At 42.2% G+C, this 20,680-nt stretch overlaps 1 protein-coding gene across 38 annotated transcripts in view; it reads left to right on the forward strand.

Moving 5' to 3' along the window:
- Positions 1-13,234, forward strand: part of LRRC8D (leucine rich repeat containing 8 VRAC subunit D) — a 132,515-nt gene extending 119,281 nt beyond the window's left edge. For 37 of the 38 annotated variants that reach the window (XM_069597428.1, XM_069597195.1, XM_069597209.1 and 34 more), the window contains one exon: positions 10,288-13,234. In XM_069597428.1, the coding sequence (XP_069453529.1) occupies positions 10,290-12,866 (2,577 nt within the window). In that variant the 5' untranslated portion in view covers positions 10,288-10,289 and the 3' untranslated portion in view covers positions 12,867-13,234. Of the gene's footprint in view, positions 1-3,717; positions 4,350-10,287 lie in introns of those variants that run through there. The other variant, XM_069597443.1, reaches the window with a different exon arrangement.
- Positions 13,235-20,680: the final 7,446 nt, after the last annotated feature.

Below are 20,680 nucleotides of genomic sequence, written 5' to 3' on the forward strand. Positions count from 1 at the left end.
TGTGTTCCTATTGCCATTTTCTAATTGTTTGGGGTTGATTTTGTAGATCTTTTTTCTTCTGTTGTATTTCTTGACTATATAAGTCTGTTTAACATTTGTTGTAAAGCTAGTTTGGTGGTACTGAATTCTCTTTAACTTTTGCTTGTCTGAAAAGCTTTTTATTTCTCCATCAATTTTGAATGAGGTCATTGTTGGGTACTGTAATCTTGGTTGTAGATTTTTCCCTTTCAGTACTTTAAATATATCCTGCCATGCCCTTCTGGCCTGCAGAGCTTCTGCTGAAAGATCAGCTGTTAATCATCAGGGGTTTCCCTTGTATGTTACTTCTTGCTTCTCCCTTGCTGCTTTTAATATTCTTTCTTTGTGTTTAGTCTTTATTAGTTTGATTAGTATGAGTCTTGGCGTGTTTCTCCTTGGGTTTATTCTGTATGGGACTCTTTGTGGCTCTTGGACTTGATTGGCTATTTCCTTTTCCATGTTGGGGAAATTTTCAACTATAATCTCTTCAAAAATTTTCTCATACCCTTTCTTTTTCTCTTCTTCTTCTGGGACCCCTATAATTTGAATGTTGGTGCATTTGATGTGGTCCCAGAGGTCTCTGAGACTGTCCTCAGCTCTTGTCATTCTTTTTACTTTATTCTGCTCTTCAGAAGTTATTTCCACCATTTTATCTTCCTGCTTATTGATTTGTTCTTCTGCTTCAGATATTCTGCTATTGATTCCTTTAGAGTATTTTTAATTTCAGTAATTGTGTTGTTTCATGTTGTAATTGTGTTGTCTCTGTGTGCTTATTCTTTAATTCTTTTAGGTCTTAGCTAATTGATTCTTGCATTTTCTCTATTTGTTTTCAAGGTTTTTGATCATCTATACTATCATTATTCTGAATTCTTTTTCAGGTAACTGTCCTATTTCCTCTTCATTTATTTGGACTTCTGTGTTTCTAGTTTCTTCCTTCATTTGTGCAGTATTTCTCTGCCTTTTCATTTTTTTTTTTTTTAAGTTATTGTGTTTGAGGTCTCCTTTTCCCAGGCTTCAAGGAAAGTTGAATTCTTTCCTTGAAGAAGGTTGAATTCTTTCTTCCTTTTGGTTTCTGCCCTCCTAAGGTTGGTCCAGTGGTTTGTGTGAGCTTTGTATAGGGTGAGATTTGTGCTGAGTTTTTCTTTGTTTTTCCTCTGATGGGAAGGCTGAGTGAGGTGGTACTCCTGTCTGTTGATGATTGGGTTTGTATTTTTGTTTTGTTTGTTGTTTAGATGAGGTGTCCTGCACAGGGTGCTACTGGTGGTTGGGTGATGCTGGGTCTTGTATCCAAGTGGTGTCCTTTATGTGAGTTCTCACTATTTGATACTCCCTAGAGTTAGTTCTCTGGTAGTCTAGGGTCTTGGAGTCAGTGTTCTCCAAAGGCTCAGGGTTTGATCTCTGGTCAGGAATCAAGATTCCACAAGTGGTTTGTTACGGCATTAAGGGAGAGTAAAACCAATATCCAAAAATGAGAAACCAAAGATGAACCCCAGACAAATGGCAGTTACAAAATCAGGTAAATAATAATTAAAATAATGGAATATACACATATACATATACCCCCATGAGCAAAGTGAAAACAGTCCAACAAAAATAAAGTACAGTAGGTTGATCCAGTGAACGAAGAAAATCAAAAATTATATTTACCAGTTAAGAACAAAACTAACTTAAGCACAAATTGGAAAACAAAACTAAAGCCAAGTGCCAAGTGGGGAATAAAGCAGTGAAAACAAAACTAACAAATATGTTGAGAGGAAAGGAAAGAAAGAAAGAATAGATATGCAAAGTTAAATGGAGGTAAATGAAGAAGATTTATATACATTTAAGATTAACTGCAAGGGAAAAGAACAGTAGTAAAGGCAAATGAAGGAATAAATGTCGAAAAAATATAATAGGTTTAAAAAATTAAAAATTAAAATTTTTAAAAAGAGAAAAGAAAAAAAAATGAAAAAAGAAAGAAAAAGGGGGAGAAAAAAGGAAAACTCCACAGAACTGCAAAAGCCCAGTGTAGAGGCAGAGGTTTATAACAACAGTAGAAAGTGTGGCTGAATAAACACATATACATATACACCCATAAGCAAAATCAAAACACTCCAACAAGAATTAAGTACAATAGATTGACCCAGCCAACAAAGGAAAACAAAAATTATATCTACCAGAACAAAACTAATTAAAGCACAAACTGGAAAACAAAGCAAGGTGCCAGCTGGGGAATAAAGCAATGGAAATAAAACTAACAAATATGTTGAGAGGAAAGGAGAGAAAGAAAAGAAAGAAAGAATAGATATGCAAAGTTAAACAGATGTAGATAAAAAAAGATGTATATCAGTTAAAGATTAACTGCAAGGGGAAAAGAACAGTAGGAAAAGCAAACAAAGAAATAAATGTAGAAAAAATAACAATAGGTTTGAAAAATTAAAAAGGAGAAAAGAAAAAAAGGAAAACTCCACAGAACTGCAAAAGCCCAACGTAGAGGTTTATGACAACAATTAAAAATGTGACTGAGGAAAAAGAAAAAAAAAAACTCAAAAGTTTAATTGGATTTCTTAGTGCCAATAAAATCGACAAGTACAACAGAGAGAGGGAAAAAAAGAAAAAGTAAATCCAAAAGAATCTGCAGAACAAGTCAAAAAATAAGAATAATAAATGTTTTTCCTGAGCCTCTGCTGTCAGAGTCCTTTCCTGTGCTGGGACTTAACTCCCTCGGATGCCCTCCAACGCTACTGATTTCTGGACAGCTCAGATTCTAATCTGGTCCTACATCTGTGTGTTCTTGCCTCCAGTGTCCACAGCTATCAGAGCTAGTGCGTTTTCTTTTGTGGGAGCTCTCAATGGCCTTTTATATATTCCATAGACACAGAATCTGCTTAGTTGATCATGTGATTTTAATCTACAGCTTGTACAGCTTGTAGGAAGGTTTTGGGTCTTCTTCCTTAGCCACACTGCCCCTGGGTTTCAATTGTGGTTTTATTTCCACATTTACATGTGGGTTGTCCCCTGGGGTTTAGTTCCTAAGGCTGCCCTGGAGCACTTAGGTTTGCCCCTGTGAGGGCCAGCTGTGGAAGTGGTGCGGCTGCTTGGGTCGCAGGGGTTCTGGCAGCACCAGGTACTCAGGGGGTTGGCTAGAGCAGCAGAAAATAGAGTGCTCTAGAAGGGTATGGCAACCAGTATTGGCCAATATGCTCCAGTATTCTTGCCTGGAGAACCCCCTCTCTAACAGAGAAGTCTGGCAGGCCACAATCTACAGGGTCACGAAGAGTTGGACAGGACTGATGCGAGCCTGCATGCATAAACACAAGACGTTTTGGGGGGTTTTTTTGCCTGTGGCAGCTCTGCCCCAGTGATAGTTGAGTGTGAAGGTGGTGCAGCTGCTTGGCTTGCAGGGACCCTGGCGGCGCTGTGTTCGGGGACACAAACTGCCTCCACGGCAGGAGTTATGGCCCTATCAGAGTCTTTTTTTCCGAGCCTCTTGTACCTGGCGATCAGAAGGCCTCTTTGGCTAGTCTTTCTCCATAGCTCCGCCAGTTCAGGCACTTAGAGGGATCCTTTGCATGGGGTCCTTCTCTGCTGTTCGGCACATCAGGCATATAGAGGGCCCCACCCTGTAGATCCTGAAGACTTCTCTGGTGGCTCAGACAGTAAAGCATCTGCCTACAATGTGGGAGACCTGGGTTCAATCCCTGGGTTGGGAAGATCTCCTGGAGAAGGAAATGGCAACCCACTCCAGTATTCTTGCCTAGAAAATCCCATGAACAGAGGAGCCTGTTAGGCTACAGTCTATGAGGTCACAAAGTTCGTTCTTTCTTTTTACCCTGTAGATCGGTACATCAGGCACTTAAAGGGGCCCCCTGGGTGGGGTCCTACTCTGTGATTCAGTGTGTCACGTGTTTGATGCCCAGCCTCTCTGTTGCTCAGCTGTGGATGCTGGCCTGTGGAGGGAGAGAGGCTATGGTAATGGTTTCACCCACTACGCATGACTCAGCAGTATCGCCTTGCTTCCATGGCTGCCTGGCTTTCCTCCACAGGCATTTCCCACCATTGTCTCCTCCCTCACATCCCCTTGATCGGTCTCTCCTCAGTCAGCAGCAGCCCTCGCACTGGGATTGCTCCACAATCCCTAAACTCCAGCTCCCAGCCGCTGCCCCTTCCAGGACACCTGCGTTTCTGCCTGGCATATATATGATTGCAGCAAGTACAGTCAGATTCTCATTCCATTTAGGCCGCCACAGATCAACTGTTTCAATATCAGCCTTAAATGGCTTTCCTCTGACTCAGACAATCGCCCCGCTGTGTGGATCGGACCCCTGCTTCAGTTCCCCCACCAGCTGAGGGTAGGTCCAGTCCTGTTAATACTCCTGTTTTTCCCCCTAGTTCCTTCCTCCTACTGAGTTTTTCGTGGATCTATATATTCTTTTCCACTGGTCAGGTCCTCCTGTCCGCTCCCAGCTGGTGTTCTGCATGCACTTCTGTATCTGAAGGTGTATTCCTGATGTATCCGTGGAGAGAGATATACTCCACGTCCACCTACTCCTCCGCCATCTTGTTCTCCCACTTTTTTCTTTTTAATAAGAGTAGATGATTATATTTTTCTGTTTTAATGCTAGACTTTTTCTTATTATGCTAGTAAGAATAATCTCATTAATATAAGTTTTCCAGCAAACTCTGCCACATTTACATGCTAATTAACAGGGAAAAAGAGCAGGATTTCAACCCTGGTCTCTTTGGATAATAAAAGTTGTGTTCTTTCTAGGATAATTTGCCACCTCCCAATATAAATAATTTTAAATGAAATTTTTTTGAATGACTAAATGAAATTGAATGCAAAATTTTGTCTTTTTTTAGAATGAATTCTGTGAACATAGTGCTACATGCTAAGTTCAAAATTCAAGAATTTGGCCTAATCATTTTCATTAAAGACTGACTAAGATGGCCTTGCTTTCTGCTCTGCATTCTGATTCAGCTGGTGTCTTTGGGTCTTACTTTGTGTCAGACCCTGAATTAGGCATTTCCAATACCTGGCCCACATGACCCTGAGAGGCAGATGTTGATATCAAGATTTTATATGTGAGGCATGGATGCTCAGAGAAGATGAGTAAAATGCTAAAGATATTTCTCCAGAACCAATTCTGTTCAATCATAATAGCTTAGCAGTCATTTAAAAACATATTTGCACTTAGAATATATGTAGTCCAGCCAACAATGCAGAGAAGGCAATGGCACCCCACTCCAGTACTCTTGCCTGGAAAATCCCATGGACGGAGGAGCCTAGAAGGCTGCAGTCCATGGGGTCGCTGAGGGTCAGACACGACTGAACGGCTCCACTTCCACTTTTCACTTTCATGCATTGGAGAAGGAAATGGCAACCCACTCAGTGTTCTTGCCTAGAGAATCCCAGCGATGGGGGAGCCTGGTGGGCTGCCGTCTATGGGGTCGCACAGAGTCGGACACAACTGAAGCAACTTAGCAGCAGCAGCAGCCAACAATGAGGCTATACTCCTATTTACTTTCACTTTCCTTTTTCTGTTGAGAGTTGGTTTGCTGCTTAGGCAGTAAAATAACAAAGATTGAGGTTTAGCTTCTAAATTTTAATAGTTTTACTGGGATATAGTTCATATACTATAAAATTTACCCATTTAAGGTGTACAGTGATATTCACTCAGCCATGTCCAACTCTTTGTGACCCCAGGGACTGTAGCCCACCAGGCTCCTCAGTCCATGGAATTTCCCAGGCAAGAATACTAGAGTGGGTTACCATTTCTTTCTCCAGGGGATCTTCCCCACCCAGGGATCGAACCCAGGTCTCTTACATTGCAGGCAAGTTATTTACTGTCTGAGGCAACAGGGAAGCCCTTTAAGGTGTACAGTTCAGTGCTTAATTTAGTGTAGTCACAGGGTGGTCAAACCATCATAATTTCTAATTTCTGAATCTGACTGTTTGTTAGTTGTTGGTTTATTCTACTATCATTGGCCGTAAGATAAGAAATAGAATCATATATCATAAAATAATGTAGACCCAGTCTCTATAATTTTCTGATTCATCTTTGTCCAACCAAAGTCCAGTAACTTCCCCCTTTCAACTTTAGTACAAAAAGCTTTGTCCCCATCCATGAGAAATATTTGCTTATAGGATATTAAGCTGATTTTCATATGTGCCATAGAGAAGTCTTAGAATGTGACATCTACTTCCTCATAATGTAATTCTTGAAGACATATAGAAGGGAACCCAAAGCATGTATGTAATTAGTATTTATTAATGTGCCTTCTTCAGGTTTTCAAAAAAAATCCTCTAATAACCATTGATAGCCATTTCTGACTAATGGCTAAGGAGATCAAGCCTCAAGATATCTAGATACAGTCTCTTCCCTCGTTAACTTGACTTTTAGATTAGAAAAAAGTCACCTGAGGATCATAAGAGACTTAATAAACTATGTTATATGAATATGTAGTTAATGTACCTTGTACACACTCATGTATACTATATATGAAGAGCAATTTTTATTTTCAAAGTGCCACTGCATCTTTAATTCGGGTAGTGGTTGAAACACTTCCAGTTTTCCACCCAGTTTTTGGTAGGTAAAATTGGAGAATGGGCACATTAATTAAGTCCTGTGTTCAAGATAAGACCTAGTCAATGGTCGACATTGCAAAAAAGTACTGGTTTCCTGCCTATGGCCCAGGCACTTCCTTATAACTTCATTGAAACCATCCTTGGTTTCCATCTCTTGACTTACCCATTAAATGTGATATCTATACAGAGACATACTAGACTAATAACAGAATAACATTAGAATGTACAGATGTGAGAACTGCACCATAAAGAAGGCTTAGCACCAAAGAGTTGATGCTTTTGAACTGCGGTGGTAGAGAAGATTCTTGAGAGCCCCTTGGACAGCAAGGAGATCAAACCAGTGAATCCTAAAGGAAATCAACCCTGAATATTCATTGGAAGGACTGACGCTGAAGCTCCAATTATTTGCCCACCTGATGAGAGCTGACTCTGGGAAAGGCCCTGATGCTGGGAAAGATTGAGGGCAAGAGAAGAGGGCAACAGAGAATGAGATGGTTGGATGGCATCACTGACTCAGTGGACATGAGTTTGAGCAAACTCAGGGAGATAGTGAGGAACAGAGAAGCCTGGCGTGCTGGCTGTTTATAGGGTCCCAAAGAGTCGGACACGACTTAGTGACTGAACAACAAGAATCCCTTATAGTTTCTGTAACATAATTTCTCCCATGTGTCTATGCCATTGACTTGCTATTTGTTCTGCCAAAATTATATTCCTCTACTCCCCACAACCCCATGGAAGTTCTCATCCTTCCGGTCTCATCTGAAAAACCAGATCTCTGCAGTCCTCCCATTTGCCCAGTGTGGCTGTAAGTTTGCCCTGTTCTGTGCCTCCCCTATACTTTGCATTAACCAGGCAAGAGTGATTTTCTTACCATGTCATAATAATACACTTACTGCTTGCCATCTACCATTTGAGCAGGAGCTCCTTGAAGGACCATTTCTATCTGTTCCTCCATGGTGCCTGACGCATGTTTTATTTTGAATTCTGAGTGAACGTCATGAAAGGTTGTTCTAGGGAAGGTGTTGATTACATAATTTCATTCCTCTGTCTCCTCAAAGCCAAGGACAACAGTGAGAAGGTCCTTCCTTCAACAGCCAAGGCTTAACCAAGAGCACAGTCACTGGATAACAGTGTGATAGAGAAAGAGATTTCAAGATGAAAGATTCTGTTAGCTCTGTCACTTAAGTGGCTCAGAAAGGTCGCTTAAGATTTTTGTGCCTCAGGTTTCCTCATATCCTTGGGCAATAGTAATGCCTAGTTCACTGGGTTATTGTGAGAATCAGTTGAGACATTTTATGGAAAAGTAGCTTGCAAACATGAGAAGAGACCTTCAAATCTGGTAGAAAGAACAGGTGGTTTGGCCTTAAATCAGATTTTAAGCCCAGACTCCACCACTAATGATTTGACTTGCACAACTTAACTCCTGAGAGCCTATGTCTTTGCTTGTCAAAGGAAAGCAGTAACACTTAGGCAGCTTAGAGTAATGCTGTGAAGGTTAGATGGAATCCAGGCAACGCTCCATTTATAGTCCATCTGTGTATGTTCAACAGTTAGCAACCAGCGCTTTTGCACATTGTATATTCATACCTCTGCACCCTCTTTTCTGTGGCAGATTTTACCCCAGGGAGAGCAGGGCCTTCCTCTCAGGCCAGGGAGAGGACAGTAAGGGCAGGCTGCTGGAGGAAGTTACTGACTCTCCCGGCCTGTGACCCCAGCTGGCCTGGGTGTGCCTTGGGACAGGGATGAGGCAAAGCCTCAGTGTGGTGTCCCAGCACATTCCTAGGGCAGCTGTTTCTACTGCAGCTTCTTTTACCATTTCTTTTTGAAGCTCCTTATTGAATTTAAAGCATGCATACCAAAAAAGGTACATAGCCTAAGTGTATAGATCACATTTTATAAACTGAACACACCCACGTAACCAGATCATTCATTCTCATTACTGCCCAATGTTCCACTTTGTAAATGCACCACATTTGATTTTTCTGTTCTAGTGCTGATGGACGTTTGGATAACCTGCAGTTTAGGGGTGTTGTGGACTGCTCTTGTGATTGCTTATTCATGTCTTTTGAGGGGTATATGTATTTCTCACGGGTGTATTCTTAGTAGTGGGAATGCTGGGCCATAGAGTGTGCATATATTCAGTTTGGGTAGATATTTAAAAAAATTTCCCAGCATGTTTGTATAAATTCATACTCCCACCAGAAGTGTTTGAGTTCTAACTGCTCCACATCCTCACATCTTCAGTATTATCTGTATTTTTAATTTTAGGAGTTCTGGTGGATTTTACAAGACTGTGTAGTATTTTGGAAGTGGAATCATTCCCTCGGCCCCCAAAGCTTCAAATTTAATACGTTCATTTTCAGGAATGTGCTGTGTACAGAAGCAGGGGATTGTGAAGATACAAAGCTCCTGCTATGGTGCTTGGTATACGGAAGGAAGATGACAAATGATAGCTGCTATCATTATCATCCTCCTTGACATCATCATCATCACTACTCACTGCCTTCTTTGCTCTTAAGAGGAGAGAGTAGGACACGATAAATCCAAGGGTGAATAAGACATAGTCTCTACCCAGTAGGAGCTCAAGAGCTAGTTGAAGAGGCCAACACTGGAAATAGATTATTTTTACAGGGTACAATAGGAACTTGAGAAAGAGGTAGTGCTTGAGCTGGGACTTGAAGTAGTCAGAGTTCAACAGGAAAAAAAAAAGGAAATGGCAGGTGCACAAAACCCTTGGTGGGGAGTCGCTGCTATGGGCAGCATGCTAGAAGAGAAGAGCCGTCTGAGGCTGGAATCATTGTGTGCTGGTGTTGGTTTTTCAGGGGTTGTCACCCTTGCTAGGATGCATGGGGCAGAGCTGGTGACCATTCGGGGTCCGTGTGACATTACAGTACCCTGCTGCTGTGTTCTCCACCCTACATCTTTTATTTTCTTCATCAATCAGCCTTCTCTTCTCTCTCTTGGGATCAAAACCTGTGCCGAGTACAAGGTGCTTGAAAACCACCACTGAAGCTTTGATAGCTGCAAAATGTCAGTGGTTGCAAGGGTCCCACAGCTTCTTTGCTGTGTGTTCCTTTAACTATGTTTATGTTGAGGACTGGCTAATACTTTTTATTCTCGTGTGGGTCCAGGTTGCTTGTGGTGGCAGTTAAGTTTAATAAAATGCTCTTCTGCCACTGCCATATGTAGACCGTGAATAAATGTTCTTGAGGAATTTTGATGATTGTGATGATGGCGATAAGGGTGATGATCAAGAACTAATACAATGTCTCATTGATTGAGCATCAACTGTGTGTCAAGCATTGGCTGTATAACAGTAAGGAAGATGGACACGATCCCTATCCCATGGAACTTAGAATCTTAGGGAGGATCAGACAAGTAAACAGTTGGTTCTACTAATATAATAAGGGCTGTGATGGATAGAGGTACACAGTTGTGTGAGAGCACATCAGAGAAGCACCTCACCCAGACTAGGAATCAGGGAGGGCTTCCTGGGAAAGGCAACATAAACTGATAGCCTCGTGAAGGGAGGTGGGGAGGAAGTATTCCAGGCAGAGCAAACTGTGTAGGAGGAGTAGAGTGCCAGGGAGGTTGGCTGATTGGAGAAGCTGGAAGAAGAGGCTAGAAATAGAAAGCATTTTGCCACTTCATGTTTTCATTGGCATCTGTGTCATAATGTCTTTTGTTTGCCTGTTTTCTAGGAATGTTTACCCTTGCGGAAGTTGCTTCACTTAATGACATTCAGCCAACTTACCGAATCCTGAAACCATGGTGGGACGTGTTTATGGATTACCTGGCTGTAGTTATGCTGATGGTAGCCATCTTTGCAGGAACCATGCAACTTACCAAAGATCAGGTGGTCTGCTTGCCAGTATTGCCAGCTCCTGTAAATTCAAAGGCACACGCTACACCAGGAAACGCCGACATTACCACCAACGTCCCGAAGACGGAATCAGCCACAGACCAAGACCAAGATGGGCGGATGACAAATGAGATTTCCTTTGGCGCATCTGCTGTGACACCTGACATACCTCTCAGAGCCACATATCCTCATGCAGATTCCACGGCTCCAAATCAGGAGGCCAAGAAAGAGAAGAAAGACCCAACAGGCCGAAAAACAAACTTGGATTTCCAGCAATATGTATTTATTAATCAGATGTGTTACCATCTGGCCCTTCCGTGGTATTCCAAGTACTTTCCGTACCTTGCTCTTATACATACTATTATTCTCATGGTCAGTAGCAACTTTTGGTTCAAATATCCTAAAACATGCTCAAAAGTAGAGCATTTCGTTTCGATCTTAGGAAAGTGCTTTGAATCTCCTTGGACTACTAAAGCGTTGTCTGAGACAGCATGTGAAGACTCGGAGGAAAACAAGCAAAGAATAACAGGTGCCCAGACTCTACCAAAGCATGTGTCTACCAGCAGTGATGAAGGGAGCCCCAGCGCCAGCACCCCGATGATCAACAAGACTGGGTTCAAATTTTCAGCCGAGAAGCCTGTGATCGAAGTCCCCAGCATGACTATCCTGGATAAAAAGGACGGGGAACAGGCCAAAGCCCTGTTCGAGAAAGTGCGGAAGTTCCGTGCTCACGTGGAAGACAGTGACCTGATCTATAAACTCTATGTGGTCCAAACAGTTATCAAAACGGCCAAATTCATTTTTATTCTCTGCTACACAGCAAACTTTGTCAACGCAATCAGCTTTGAGCACGTCTGCAAGCCCAAAGTGGAGCACCTGACTGGTTACGAGGTGTTCGAGTGCACCCACAACATGGCGTACATGCTGAAAAAGCTGCTCATCAGTTACATATCCATTATTTGTGTGTATGGTTTTATCTGCCTCTACACTCTCTTCTGGTTATTCAGGATTCCTTTGAAGGAATATTCTTTTGAAAAAGTCAGAGAAGAGAGCAGTTTCAGTGACATTCCAGATGTCAAAAATGACTTTGCGTTCCTTCTCCACATGGTAGACCAGTATGACCAGCTCTATTCCAAGCGTTTTGGGGTGTTCTTGTCAGAAGTCAGTGAAAACAAGCTTCGGGAAATTAGTTTGAACCACGAGTGGACATTTGAAAAACTGAGGCAGCACGTGTCACGCAACGCCCAGGACAAGCAGGAGCTCCATTTGTTTATGCTGTCAGGCGTGCCCGATGCTGTCTTTGACCTCACAGACCTGGATGTGCTAAAACTTGAGCTGATTCCAGAAGCTAAACTTCCTGCTAAGATTTCTCAGATGACTAATCTCCAAGAGCTTCACCTGTGCCACTGCCCTGCAAAAGTGGAGCAGACTGCTTTCAGCTTTCTCCGCGATCACTTGAGATGCCTTCACGTGAAGTTCACTGATGTGGCAGAAATTCCTGCCTGGGTGTATCTGCTCAAAAACCTTCGCGAACTGTACTTGATAGGCAATTTGAACTCTGAAAACAATAAGATGATAGGCCTCGAATCTCTCCGAGAGTTGCGGCACCTTAAGATCCTCCACGTGAAGAGCAATTTGACCAAAGTCCCCTCCAACATTACTGATGTGGCCCCACATCTCACCAAGTTAGTCATTCATAATGACGGCACTAAACTCCTGGTACTGAACAGCCTTAAGAAAATGATGAATGTTGCCGAGCTTGAACTCCAAAACTGTGAGCTAGAGAGAATTCCACATGCTATTTTCAGCCTCTCTAACTTACAGGAACTGGATTTAAAGTCAAATAACATCCGCACAATTGAAGAAATCATCAGTTTCCAGCATTTAAAACGACTTACTTGTTTAAAACTATGGCATAATAAAATTGTCACCATTCCACCCTCCATCACTCACGTCAAAAACTTGGAGTCACTTTATTTCTCTAACAACAAGCTGGAATCCCTACCGGTGGCAGTGTTTAGTTTACAGAAACTCAGATGCTTAGATGTGAGTTACAACAACATTTCCATGATCCCAATAGAAATAGGATTGCTTCAGAACCTGCAGCATTTGCATATCACAGGGAACAAAGTGGACGTTCTGCCGAAACAGCTGTTTAAGTGTGTTAAGTTGAGGACTTTGAATCTGGGGCAGAACTGCATCACATCCCTCCCAGAGAAGATCGGTCAGCTGTCACAGCTCACCCAGCTGGAGCTAAAGGGGAACTGCTTGGACCGCCTGCCAGCCCAGCTGGGCCAGTGTCGCCTGCTCAAGAAAAGTGGGCTTGTGGTGGAAGATCACCTTTTTGACACCCTTCCCCTCGAAGTCAAAGAAGCGTTGAATCAAGATATAAATATTCCCTTTGCAAATGGGATTTAAACTGAGATCCCGCATGCACATATGTGTGCAGGAACCACTTCCTAGATTGCAGATGTTCACGTACCAGTTATTGCAAGATGATGCATTTTAGGAGTAGATACACCTCTAAAAATACAACGCAGAGAGAGGATGCATAGAAGGCCGATAGAAGACATAACTGAATGTTCAGCGTTTGTAGTGTTTTAAGTCATTTACTTCCAAATCTTTTCTCTCTTTTTCTTTTTTCCTGGGGAAAGGGAAGGAAAAATTATAATCACTAATCTTGGTTTCTTTTTAAATTGTTTGTAACTTGGATGCTGCCGCTACTGAATGTTTACAAATTGCTTGCCTGCTAAAGTAAATGATTAAATTGACATTTTCTTACTATACCACCTTTTTTGAGGTGTCTTGATTTACTTTGTTTAATTGGTATAAAAAGGCTTTAATTCAGACCACTGAAGGCACGTCAGGTAAATTTAGATTTGCTGAAATACTGATTTCTTTTTTTGTTTTAATTTCAAGCACCTAAAATAAGCACTTCTTATAATATTTAACTGGTGCTACCACTTCTGAGAATCCCATTTTATAGATTTTATACTCTTGAAGGCGTGAAATGCAGCAAAAGAGTGTAGATCGTTGAGGGAGTTCGGTTTGTTTTTTAAGAATAAATATCAAAGAAAAAAGAACTCTTTCCTTACTAATAGTTGTTTTTCACAGTCTGGAGTTCTTATTATATGATATGCTTTTCTATCACTACTATAGAGCTGCCAATAAATAGAAAATGTTAGTTTAAAATAAACTTAATTACAACCAAAATAAAATTTTAATGTTTTAATGACTAACTTCTTCCCAATTTATCACCATTTGGAAGATAACAGAAATTCAAAGCAAATATCATTAAATTACTTACCCTTTGCACTGTTGTGGGGGAAAAAGTAAGATTTGTAGTTCACTGAGTTGGAAAACTATTTCTATTCATTTTAGTGACAGGCTGTACTTCCTGTGTTTGTCTGCAGCTAGGAAGGGTCATGTTCAGGGAAATGCTAGCAGAATGTACTTTTTGGGTGATGATTTTTCCTTCTTTATCTAACTTAGAAAGTAGTTAAATCGATCTCAGAAGATCAAAAAAATTTCCTGCTACCTGTCTGTGTATAGGTTGGCAGGTATTTCATAGGCTTTTGTACACTCGGATAGTCTCTCATCACACCTTAGCATGGCTTGAAAGATTTTGCAGAGAATGTGCAAAGATGGACTTGCATGCATGCTTTTCCTTCCCTAAATTGATCTCTGGGGCTGCTGGCCTGTTGCAAGTGGTGGTGGTCTTTGCCTACTATATAGCTTCTGAATATTTACCTTCAGAGGTGTTATCACTGACAGGAGAAGGGTGGCCACCATGGCTGAATGAGCAACCGACCCCAGCGTCAGCATCCTGGCTGCTCCCTGTCTTCCTAGAAGACTTGAGGTAGAAGAGTAACATAAAAGGCCAGGTTTAGAAAATCAGAGGACCGTGACTGAGTTTTGGTATAAGCAAGTTCTCTCTGGTGCAGGCATCTTCCATTTCTCTCAGCATTCACTGATATAGTCACTGGTATTGATCATGTACCTCCTTTGTGCCTTGGAAATTCAAGGAACTGAGGATTCACTGTTGGAATAAGTCACAGCCTTGTGTTTATAACAGACTGTGTGAGATCATATCAGTTAGGCAGCTAATACAAATAATTGGTTATAGTTGTCATGTAGAAGGCATACAGAATCTGTGCATGAATAGCAGCTGGGAGGGAGCATGTTTGGTTCAAGTGGAGGTTCAGGGAAGTTTGCACTTAGAAACTCTGCCTGTCAACACTCCTGGACATTTCTTCCCCACCAGCCCCGCAGGGCGCTGTTCTCCCTAAAGAGTAAGGCCACCACCCAAAATTGGTACATCTTTAGAAGGACGCCTCACTTGTGAGATAAACAGGCCAGATCTTAGGATCCTTGCTTTATGGACTAGGAAGCTTGTCTTCCTCTCTAAAAAGTGCATGTTGTTCTTGTAGGCGCAGGTGACAGCCTTCCCCCAGCTCACCATGCTTGTCAGAGGAGAGGCCTGGAGGAACCCAGAATCTGACCCTCTCACAGCTTGACCACTGGCAGCTGCCCTTAGGCACCTGTTTCTCTATCAGTACTTGGGGTTCAGTCACTTAGAACTGATTAGTATTACATGCCTTCAAACAATATCAAGGGGTATCTTTGCTCTTACCCAAACTGCTATTGACTTTATCAGCCCTTAATGATTTCCTTGAACTCTGAAGAGTTCATGGTCAATTGATTTAAATGCCGCATTCCTTGCCACTGTTTGCAAATAGGCATATTTTAAAAGAGGCTTCCTAAGAAATGCTGATTCATCCAACAGATTTTAAATGCACTGGGTCTTGGAGTCTCAGTAAAACAGCAGATGAGATTATGGGCCCAAATATACCATCAACCCATATGTCTTCACAAATTTATGTTGGCACTGCATGCTCTAGACATGGGGAAAACACAAGTTAAAATGTACAAGTTTGGCTTACTAGCATTTTTGTATCTTCTAAAGTTCCTTGAGCACCACTTGAAGAAAATTATTTTGAAGTATCTTTAAATGTTCCACGTATATGCGAATCCCTGAGAACCTGGCTTATTTTCAGCTGTTTGACTTTTTCCCCATCAATATTCAGTTTTGGCTTAGCAGAGAGGATTGGCTTTTTCAGGGGTTCAGAAAGACGAGCTAAGACTGTTACTGGGGCCCCATTTGTAGTAGTGATTTGTTGTTTAGTCCGTAAGTTGCATCTGACTCTTTGCAACGCCATGGACCATAGCCCACCAGGCTCCTTTGTCCATGGGAATTCTTCAGGGGAGAATACTGGAGTGGGTTGCCATTTCCTCCTCCAGGGGATTTTCCTGACCCAGGGATTGAACCCACATCTCCTGGGTCTGCTGCACTGCAGGTGATTCTTAGCAATTTGATAATAGGTAGAAAGAGTTCATTCTCTCTAAGCCCTGGACAACATTCCTGATCGTTTGACATTTTTCATGTGCAAAGGAAAAAGACTTATTAGTATTATTGCTAGTACTTTCTCTGACTGCCTCTCCTGGACTCAGCTTCAGCCAGCAGCTCAGCTCAAAGTTGCTGATGGAGCAAGCTCCCAAGTGCCCTTGAGACCAGCGCCCACTGGCTGTTTTCATTCACCTGCTGAAGTGAAGCCAGAGGGCTGTCCTCTCCCTCAGACCTCTGGCAGCGCTTGCGTCAGTAATTCATTCTAATAAAATGGTCCCTTTATCATCCTTAAACAAAGACTGTACTAACAAAAAGCCCCTTTCATGAAAAGAAGAAAGAAAAAAGAACCTGGAAAACAGTTTTCAAACATCCTCTAACTTGTGACTGTGACACAAAGAAGTGGCCCCATCTGGCCTAGCCAGCTATGGCCCCTCTGGGATAGCACATGAGATATTTAGAGCAGTGTCTGCAGGTGGGGAGGAGGCAGAAGGCCAGAGCACTCGCCCCTCAAGTCTGGCCTAGGCTGGGGAGGTGGTCATACCACCAACATCAGGGGAAAAATCTCCTTAACTCACCAGTCTTAAAACTCCAAAGAGGAATAGTGGTCCCGTACTTCTGGAAATACAGTAGCTAAATTGCCCCAGGTAAGCCACAAGTTGCTGGTGGAAATGAGCAAGCTGTTTTGCTTGGTCAATCCTACAGGGCTTCATCTCTGACTCGTGACTCACCACCCTCCCACGGTGCAGGACCTCTGATAAAAACTGCCCCCATCCTGCTTGCTGTCTCTATAATTAGTTCTTTCTTTACTCCCAAGATGTCAAGCTCTGGAGTGAGAGTGTCTGGATTTGAATCCTGCCTCGGCCTCAGCTGTGTGACCATAGCAAGTAACTTAACCTCTCTAAGCCTCAGTTGCTTTATCTGTAAATAGGAATAATAATGTGTGTCCATGTGTGCTCAATCGCTTCAGTCGTGACTCAGAGTCAAGTATTGCAACCCCTTGGATTGTAGCCCGCCAGGCTCCTCTGTTCATGGGATTCTCCAGGCAAGAATACTGGAGTGAGTTACCATGTCCTCCTTCAGGGGATCTTCCCGACCCAGGGATGGAACCTGAGCATCTTGCATCTCCTGCATTGGCAGGGGGGTTCTAGCGCCACCTGAGAAGCCTGGAAATAATAATGCCTTCCAATGGCATTTTTTTGTGAAGACTGAATGATTTAAGGGACTCTGCCTGGCAGAGAGTAAATACTCAATAACATTCAGCTAGCATTATTTTTATCCCTAACTGTGACAGAGACAATTAGCCTTCCTTAATATACATTCTCGACTTCCTTAGTCATGGGATTTTCAGTGAACACCTGGAAACATAAAATATGTGTAAAATAAATTATTTCCGAACCTTACTTGAGACTAGATGTGGCCAAATGACTTAATTCTAGCCCAGAAGGTGGGAATGAAAGTGGAACAGGCAATTTCTGAATCAGTCCCTTAAGAAGAAAGGCAACCATACCTTTCATTCACCATGGCAACCAGAGAGAGGAAGGGTGATAGTTGACTGCTTATAATTAATTACATATCATTCTCCCAAGAACCTGAGGTTTTGAAGGTCCTACAGCCACTCTAGTGACATACACACTTGTGCTCAACACGTGGACACCCTTCACAGGCTCAGGTAGCTAAATCCATTTCATTGTTTAACCTTCAGACTGGGTCTGGTTTAGCTGCTTGAAGCTCACCCAGCCGTGGGATAACCTGCTCAGAGCCTTTTCTGAATGTCCCTGGGAAACTGCCAAGGAGCCTGTCATGAAAATTGGCTGGAGTAGTTTCAAGGGTAGACCTGCCCAAAGGAATCACCCAGGTGTTAAGCCAAACTGTGTAGATACTGTAAAGAAATACATTTTTCACTTTGACACTGGAAAACTGTAAATAGTAGCCTCATGATTCAGTACTTTGAAATGAAGTACTGCCTGAGTGGAACGCTCTTTAAGACATATCTTGAAGGGTTTAACTCAGATCTTTACAGCAATTTAAGCCTGCTGGCTCTTTATCTGGCATTGGTTGTGGTGAAAACAGCTGGTCACCAGCCAGATGATAACCCTCCATCTTCTTGAAGACGGTGATTAAATCACTCATCCTCTCTTCCCCAGGATGTTGTGAAGATTGTGTCAGCACAATGACTAGAGCTCCCTAGAGATAAACAATGCCTAAATAGTTCGCTATTAATTTATCATCACGGTCGGCAGGAAATTCAGTTGAAGACAGTGCTTTCATCTCTGCCTAACAAGTAGCTGATGCATAATCAGGCTTCTACCTTCCACTTCTCAATTCTAAGTAACTGCTGTTATTTTAGGAGATTCTTTGGGAGATTATGTGTTTCAAGTTTCCATTTCTGAAAGTGGAAGAAGACAGGAAGTAGATTGGACAACATAAGTAGGAGTAATCGTAGCTCAGATTCTATGCTAGATGAACACAACGCACTCTGATTTATTGCCTACTTGTCATGCAGACCTGGGAGGTGTGGATTATCCCTATGATAGAGATGAAGAAGACCCTGGTGCTGGGAAAGGATTGAGGGCAGGAGGAGAAGGAGGCGACAGAGAATAAGATGGTTGGATGGCATCACTGACTCAATGGACGTGAGTTCGAGCAAATCCAAGAGGTAGTGAAGGTCAGGGAAGCCTGGCGTGCTGCAGTCCATGGGGTCGCAAAGACATGACAGTGACTGAACTGAACAACAGTAACAGGAGATGAAGGAACTGTGAAGACAGGTGATCTGCCCAAGGTCACCTCGCCAGCAGGTGACAGGAGCTCTGCTAAGTCAGACAGTGACTTACCTGATCTCATTTAAGCCTCACAAGACCACTACAGCAAAGGCATTATCCCCATTTAGGAGGTGAAGAGACTGTGTATCAGAGAGGCTGATTTGTCTCTGGTCCCACTTGTAAGTGGCAGATAACTGGTCACAAACCAGAGCTCGGCTCTTCCACCCAACTACACGGCGGATGTCTAGGGCTCTGTCAGCAATTCCAAAAGAGGTTTTGATATCTGTGTTGACATCCGGTTACATAAATCTGCCCCAGGCTAGGATTTTCCTTCATTCTTTAGTACTAGAGAAAAGTTTTTGATGTGTCTCAGCATCTGCCCTTAGCGTTACGACTTGTTTTCCTCTGTTAGGCTGCCTGGCAGTTGTGAAAGGGCGCTCCACCCAAGGCAATGGAATTAGTTACCTTCACTAAATGTTCAAGGCATGACTGTCTTTACTCATGGTCATTTACTCTGAAATGAGAAAGCTCTGTCTGGGCTATGTGACGCAGAGTAAATGTGGTAGAAAGAGACATTCAATAGGTCCAGAAAGGTGGATGCACGAAAACAGTAACAGGTGCCAGGCTCTCTGGGCAGATGTGACTTTCCTGTGCAGCCTGGCATTGCAGACCCAGATTCTCAAGCTGTTACTAACCCAGGAGGCACCCAGTGCCTGTATCCTCTTGACATGTAGTTTTACTGGATTTCTTCTGTTAGTCACTATACTCTACTATCTGGGCTGGAGAAATGGGATATCTGTGGTCCATGTAGAGAAAGAACCCAGTTTCACATGGAAGAATCTAACGAGAAGAAAGCAGGTACTGCCCTCCCGCGCGACTCCACTGCTGATATCCCTGTATCTACAACTGCCACCTCCAGATTTGTATTTTGATTTTTTTTTTTTTTGGCCTGCCTTATCCATTTAAATTTGTCCTTATATCTTACCTAAAGTCAGCTCAGTTTGATGGAACAAATTTTCACCAAAACATGAACTGCCATTTAAGAAACACTAATGTATGTTTTATAACTTGGACCCCTTGTAAAAAGTGAGTAGAGCTTTTACGAGCTAACATAACTCCCAGACAACCAATACAAGCAGAAGAATCTTGTCATTTCTAGGACTAAATTTCAGGTCTGTACCAACCAAGAAACTCTGTGTCTGGAGCAATAAGTCTGTGGGCCTGGGAAAAGGTGGGGATGTTCTAAAATATTGTAAACAGTTATTCTATTATTTACAGAATAAAATTAGCCCAATGACACAGTCTAAGTATGGCCTCAGTTCTTCCACCAGCCAGAGCTAAAGACATAGTAAATAACATGTGTGCTCAATTGCAGTGAATCAGACCTGTTGCAGATGCTTTGGGGAAGCTTACAGAGTCAGTTAACCCTACTGATACTGACTTCTTAGTTGCTAAAATCTCATTGTGTGAGTTTAATTTTCTTGGCCTCAGACAGAGCCTCATGCCAACAGTTCAATGATCTGCTCTTTGTCACTGAAATGGGAAAACTGCAGCCCAGTGGCCAGGGTTCAAGTGCCTGGAACTGTCTCACAGGCAAGTTACTTGACATGGATGTGCTTTTGCTTCCTCATCTGTGAAATGGGGTTAATGATATATTTATCTCATAGCATAGTTGTGTGGAAGAATCAATGAGTTAACACACATTAAGCACTTAGGACAATGTCTAGCACGTTGAATGCTTAATATATTTTAGTGGTTTTTATTAATAATGTTTCTAAAATACTTGGAGGATCTGTCCATAAGCAAAAAAAAAAAAAAATCTGGAAAATAAAGCTATTTAAATTATACTAGAGTTCAGGAAGTGGACACTTCCCAAGTAGGAACTAATCATGCCTTTCTCTCCTTTCAAAAGCCAACAAAGACAAGTCACTGGGGACTTTATGTTTCACAAGAAGCTTTTCATACATTTATTAATCTGTTTATTTTACTTAGCAAGTCAGAGGAACCAGACTTTGTATTAATAAGAACCCTCTTCGGTTAGTTATGAATGTTTCTAAGTAGTTCTC

This window comes from Ovis canadensis, chromosome 1 (assembly GCF_042477335.2).
Source record: "Ovis canadensis isolate MfBH-ARS-UI-01 breed Bighorn chromosome 1, ARS-UI_OviCan_v2, whole genome shotgun sequence".
NCBI lineage: Eukaryota > Metazoa > Chordata > Mammalia > Artiodactyla > Bovidae > Ovis > Ovis canadensis.